Source organism: Ruditapes philippinarum, unplaced genomic scaffold (assembly GCF_026571515.1).
Source record: "Ruditapes philippinarum isolate M1 unplaced genomic scaffold, ASM2657151v2 ctg3532_1_1_1_1, whole genome shotgun sequence".
NCBI classification, from domain to species: domain Eukaryota; kingdom Metazoa; phylum Mollusca; class Bivalvia; order Venerida; family Veneridae; genus Ruditapes; species Ruditapes philippinarum.
Genome location: NW_026865641.1, coordinates 199,748 through 206,540, shown reverse-complemented (window position 1 = coordinate 206,540; position 6,793 = coordinate 199,748). Strand labels below are relative to the sequence as shown.

General features: G+C 34.6%; 1 protein-coding gene across 3 annotated transcripts in view; it reads right to left on the bottom strand.

Annotated features, from left to right (window-relative positions):
• Positions 1–4,920: 4,920 nt before the first annotated feature.
• The window catches only part of LOC132729872 (dipeptidyl peptidase 4-like), a 168,279-nt gene continuing 166,406 nt past the window's right edge, over positions 4,921–6,793 (bottom strand). For all 3 annotated transcript variants that reach the window (XM_060715704.1, XM_060715705.1, XM_060715706.1), the window contains exons 24-26: positions 6,651–6,724; positions 6,013–6,103; positions 4,921–5,432 (exon numbers count right to left, since the gene is read on the bottom strand). In XM_060715704.1, the coding sequence (XP_060571687.1) occupies positions 5,362–5,432; positions 6,013–6,103; positions 6,651–6,724 (236 nt within the window). In that variant the 3' untranslated portion in view covers positions 4,921–5,361. The remainder of the gene's footprint in view (positions 5,433–6,012; positions 6,104–6,650; positions 6,725–6,793) is intronic.

Below are 6,793 nucleotides of genomic sequence, written 5' to 3'. Positions count from 1 at the left end.
TTTTGATCGCAATATCAACCCACGAGTTCAGAAAAGAAAACACCAACTTCAAGGTAAATCATGGGTTCGAATCCCCCATCATTTTCAACGTATTTTCTGAAATAATATCACGAAATCACTTTCCAAACCAGACTTCTACAGTTTGTCAATTTGTCAAAAATTTTAAAAACTTTAATCCGTGGTATCATAGAGGCTAAGTTATTACTACATTGTTCAATCTCCTATTTCAGGGAAGCCCTGGAAGCCTGGAGAAGTTGGGCGGTCACTCTTCGGTCATCTCGCAACTGGAGCCTCGTATTCAGACCCTTGATTACTCATTCCGATGGGGGGAAAAACACAATAAGTAAATTGCGATCCTGAAGTTTGATGCTATAGATACAGGAGTACTCTGAAAGGCTGCGCCAAGACGGTCGTCCACAACAGCTTGAAAATGGCAGCAAATTGCGATGACTTTCCGAACCAAGTGGAATTTTCCTCATGTCTGCGGGGCTCTTGATGGTAAGCACGTGAGGATAAAGAAACCCGAAGAACTCTGGGTCTCTGTTCTATAACTATAAAGGCTTCTTTACCATAATACTACGCACTCGTAGACGCAAACTACAAATTTCATCGGGGGTAAGCGTTGGGTGCTAATGGCAGTGCATCCGATGCCAGCTATTCAATAACACTGAACTTCAGACCATGCTAGAAAAGAAAAACAACCCTTGGTTTTTATTTTTTTTTTCCGGACCCTGATCCCACTGCCTGGCGATGACATGAAACACTCCATACTTCCTCATTGAGATGACGCTTTCCCGTTGAGAACTTGGATGATGAAGCCATACTCCAGACGCAACTTGACCAACGAGGAGCGCATATTCAATTACAGGTTAGACAATTCTTTTGAATTACTATTGGCAAAATAGCTATGCATTTAATCAGAAATTTGTTCTTATAAACCATCACCATCCTTTCATTTTAGGTTGTCCAGGGCTAGACGAGTGGTAGAAAATGCCTTCGGTCTTCTCGCTATGCGGTTTCAGTGCCTACTTGGCTGCTTGAACCAGATGCCCGAAACCGTTGACTTGATTATCCTTGCATGTGTCACACAGCATAACCTTATCAGCATACGGTACCTGCCATTGCAAGACTGGCCGTCGACCAAGAGGACGAGCATAACCATTTAGTACCTGGTGAATGGCGCCAAGGAAGACAGTTGGCTGATGGTGATCGGACCCATGGAAGAAATGTGGTGACATCCCGCTGGGGTCAGTCAGAGGAACTACCTTAAACACTACTTCAACTCCCGAGCTGGTTCAGTTGAGTGGCAACAGAATATGATTTAGTGTGTTAGTTACTTTGGAGAGATATTTTAATGACGCTTGGCGTGTATAACCTATATGATGCGATTATGCACAAGTTAAGTAGTTATTAAAGTGATTTCCCGATATGTTTAAGTATAGTAAGTCATCTTCTATTTGGATATGATAGTTTCCATGATATGTTTGTTAATGGAGGAAATTAGCTTCAAGTATACATGTATATACAATAGAGTTGATTGTTTGTTTCTTGATTTTATGCCTTTTTCAAAGTATTTCAATCATATCACGCCAACTGCCTCACTTGAAACAGAGGTGGGTGACTAAAAATCGCCACTAGTCGGACCTGCTCGTGTATGGTCGAACAGTGATCGGGGTTTTGATCGTGTGCGGTCGTGTGTGGTCGTGGAGTAGTCGGGTAGCAGTCTAGATAATCTGGACAAGAGATCGAACAGAGATCTACTTAATCGGGATACGATCGTATATTACTCGAGTAGAAGTCGAGATGATCGGGTACAGATCGGGTTAAAGATGCCAATCCGACCAAACAAGATCGCTACACGATTGTTTCTCGATCAACTCGATCTTCAACTCGATCAATACACGATCGCTTCCCGAGCTCTTCTCGACCGCTTGGCTACACGATCGCTAGACGAATTTTTTTTGACATGTCAAAAAAATTCGGGTAGAAAGCCCGAGCGATGCCGACCAAGGTAGACCTCCCCGACCACTCCCGATCAATCATTCCGACCGACCCAGACCAGTACCCGATCGCTTGATCGGGCTTGATCGAGTTGATCTGATCGGCAGTGGGAACCCAGCTTTACATATGTTTGATATGTGAGAAAATTTTTGTTTGTTTGGATTTTTACGGGTCGTCAACACATAACTGGCCATATCGTGTCGAATGCTATAATATGCATAAAATGTTATGTAAAACTTTGTAAATGACAATAAAATTGAGCCAATTAGATCCAAGAATACAAGTTTATCTCTTTCAAATAATCAGTGATATTTTTTTATGGAATTGTATTAAAGAGTTCTTTGAGTGAATTTACACAAGAAAATCTATTACGGGCCTGTGAAAATTCATGATAAAAAGAAATACAACAGATCTACTATATTTATGTCGGTTCATCATTTTTTATCAATAAAATGATATTATTCTCATTTTTTATGTACTTTAAAATCGCACCTTTCTTACTTTTGTGTCAAAATGATAGTAACGAGAGCCTTACGACACCCTCTAGGCATCCGTTAATAATTGGGCATGTTAACGATTATTCGTTAATTACGAGAGCGTCGAGATAGCGGTGAAAACCTTAACGAGAGGTATACGATAGTCGTTATGCTAACGATAGCTTCGAGATACTAACCCCAGAACTTCTTGCATATCTTTACCTCAAAACGGATAAGTAATTTTGTTTAATGGGGCCAGATATATTTATGTACAATTTGCGAAAATATAGCATGCTCATCATTTTTATTGGACTTCAGTTAAAGCATTATTACAGTATGTGGAACTATGTGGTATTTAGTATTTTGACAAGCACGATCTAAAGGAACTCCACCGAGTCTTCTTTTGACATAACGTGACTCGAAATATTTTTCCGAGATTTGTATAGCATTTGATGGTTCAAAATTTTTAAGTCACTCCCACAACTCAGACCGTTTTCGCCGAATAATCATTTTATTGTAAAAAAATGACCTAAATATAATGAAAATAGTTACAACGCCTTTCACTCAAATACGGCTAAGAATCGCACAAAAAGATCGATTTTTAATATAATTTCGGAGCATATTTCTTAATCTTCTGTTGCAGATTTCCATTAAAAGTGCTTTACTTGATCAATGTTAAAATTTCAAAACTATTTTTACAGGATTTTTTTTGGACTTCAGTTTCTTTAATTCGGAGGAAAATGTAAAAAAAACAACAACAACAAAAAAAAAAAAAAAAAAAAAAAAAAACAACAAATGATTTATACAAAAATATTTTATTACAGTTAATTCGTTTACAAAACAAAGTAAACAGTACAAAATCAAAACAAACTCATATATTCTTTTAATATACAAACAATTATATTATCAAACAACCTTGTTTTATACCTTATATACACTTGTTATACATAAAACAATCTGTTTATTTGATGGGTTTTTATTCTAGAGAATAAAAAAATTATACAATGGTTAAATACATCCTTATTCAGCTTTGTTTAAACGTTTAAGGGTAAAATTATATAACTATATCTTACTTTGGATTCAACGAGTGGGATATCAGTCACGGACGGTTTATTTATGCGAACAAATATATACCACTTACTTATTTCATTTGTTAAGGTTGTCTTACTGTAATGTTTTCCCGCCAAAAAATCTAACATTTTCCCAATCGTAGCAAATCGGAACGTTTGTTTTTTCGAAATATTGGGCATTAAATTCTTTACAATCACTCATCCATTATCGCTTTGTACTAAATTCCGGTAATAACCAGTTAAAAATTATTGAATAGCAAAGATTGTGAAAAAATAACGTTCAGGAAATAACCGATTCATTACGATATTGGCCGATGTTAGATTTTTTGGCGGGAAAGCATGACAGTAAGACTACCTTAATGCTGTAATATTTATAATGACACTTCTTAACTGATATTTCACTCGCTCTAGGTTACAGGTGGATTGTTATAATTTCCATGTTTATTTTAAAAACGGTTTTAAGCATATAATACACTTGCCTAAAGCTGTTTGGGCTATATAATCTTAGAATCATTTATACTGGGTTATATAATATAATAAATGTAAATGATTCTAAGTTATATTTAGCTGGTTATATTCATTGATTGCTCGTGTAGTTTTCATTTTTCATATCGTTATTTCAATACAATGAATTTTTTGTGGATTTCTCGTCATTTATATATAGGTGGATTTCATTTTGCAGATCCTATGTAAGCTATAAAATTATAAAACCTATAAATATGTGTGCACTTATATTTGTGTACATGTCTAAAATATCACCGGGGTAGGTAATAAAACACTAATTTAAAATATAAATATGACCAGTGCGACAGTACTTACTTATATCTCTTATTTTCATTAACAAATATGTTCATTTTATATATATACATTTACAAAATAAATCAGTTCAATAACTTCTTTAAAAGTGGTGATTCATTGTCCATAAAACGTTATATGTACATTACATACATAATTATAATCTGACTATATGATAAATAAAAAGCACTATTGCCCAGGCAATAAATGTTACATCGGTTTGTTTTACAATTTAAGACTTCCGGATTATTACAAAATCCAGAGGTTGATTGTTTTATTTCATAACTCAACAATTAGACATTTTATGATATTACTGAGCAGGTATTTAATTCGATTGAATCAAACAGTGACAATCCATCTTAAGGTTTGATTTTTGACATACAATTACGTTTCCAATATGGATTGCTCTCCAAATATGGAGGAAATAAATGTATCTATCTAGTTTATAAAGATGATGTTTTCCAAAGAACAATTTTTAGCCGTTGGTCACAGTTATCTATTACGGAGCTGGACAATCTGTGTTTTCTGTGAATGGAAAAGCAATTTGTTCTGAAGCTGGGAATTTTACTATTCTATCAATAGAACAGCAATTTGTTCCGAAGGTGAGAGTTTCACTATTCTATGAATTGAATAGCAATTTGTTCCGAAACGGAGAATATTTCATTATTCTATGACTGAAACAGCAATTTGTTCCGACTCTATGAATGAAATGGCAATTTGTTCCGACTCTATGAATATAATGGCAATTTGTTCTGAAGATGAGAATCCCAGTATTGTATGATTGAATAGGAATTTGTTCCGAAGATGGAAATAGTTGTAAAAGCAATTGTCTCTGAAAAATGGAAAAGTCATATTCCATGTATGGAATAGTCATATTATTTTGATCAAAACGTTCCAAATTGCTCCAAATATGAAAAATGTCTGTTTAATTATAATGCCGATAGAATTTCCAAGGAGGAAAAGTAATCCGCTTATATTAGCAAACATCTCAATATATCTATTTCATTCAATACTGGAAATTATTCGTCCTCCATATCGTCTTTTTCTGATGATTCTTTATTCAACTCATCAAGCCGTGTCCTGGTCCCTCCTGGTTGAAAAAGATAAGCAAAAACAAGGTGATTAGATAAACATTTTCACATATTTTTTGTTGTTCTGAGATAAAAGCCCAGTTTAAAGCTGTGTGTTTTAAATACTTAGATATATTTGACAAAATGCATAAAATGCTACTTATGCATCTCATGGCATATCATTGTTCAGTGCTTTATTTCTAATATTAGGAATAAAAATAGCCAATTTCAGTAAATATGTATAAAATAAATCGTTCCAAAACAGTAGCACTATTCTTAATGGTAAAGAAAGAAGGGCAGTAGCTAGTTTAGTGTATACAAATTTATTTAAGTTCGATTGTGCCGGAAGATTTAAGCTTATTAAAACCCTCCCGAATCTGTCCCGAAACCAACCATTACTAAGCAATAAATGTATAGTTTAGTTTCTTGCTCAAGGAAACAACGACCTGCCCCTGACAGGGTTTAAACCCACGCTAATCTTCAATGCTGTATTAATTGTCTCTATTTATACGTGATTTATATTTACATAATCTGTTTCTTATAGCACAGTTCAAATAATATTTCATTCGTTATGGCAAAATTTAAAGAAAGGGAGCTAACCATAACACTGGAAGAGGAAATCTTCTAACGTGTTCCATAGATGCCTGCGAGAGTTACCTCCGTTTATACTATGTTGCTGATCTGTGTAGATCTAAATATAACAAAGAGAATTAAAGGCCCATTAAGTCCGAATAAATGATTATAGAAAATATTAGGAAAAGACTTGTAACCTTACATGGATTATTCAGTATGAATAATTTTAAGAAATTCAGCAGTGATTTGCTGTGTTTCGAACCACACCTTTTATAGTATAGTCATTTGGTGAATTTTCAGCCTTACTGATGTAGGGAAAACCTGAGTAGAACCACCGAACCCAAAGTCCATGATGAGATTTGAACCTACATCAAATGATATACATAGGTGAAAAAGCATGAATCAATGTACCTCAAGCTCTTTGCCGCATTACAAAGAATACGTTTTCTTCTCTGAAATATTTTTGGTTTCAAGTCTCAAGTTATGAAGTCTGATTCCGTATCACTATGAACTTTATCAATCTTATATGATAGTATAATAAATTGTATGTGTCTCTGTGTGTCAGTCTGTCTCTTTTATGATATAAAGAAAGTACCAATAAATTGTACATGTATATATCTAAGCTATTTTATCCAAATGCGGGTCCTACATTTAGAAATACAAACCTGAGATCGGAAATATACGTTAGCTTCCGTAAGTGCCCGAATCAACTGAACTGTGTTCTGGAAATGAACATTATCTGAAAGAATGAATTATAAATGAATACATTTAACAGGTTTCCACAATAAATATATTAAACGGACTTGTC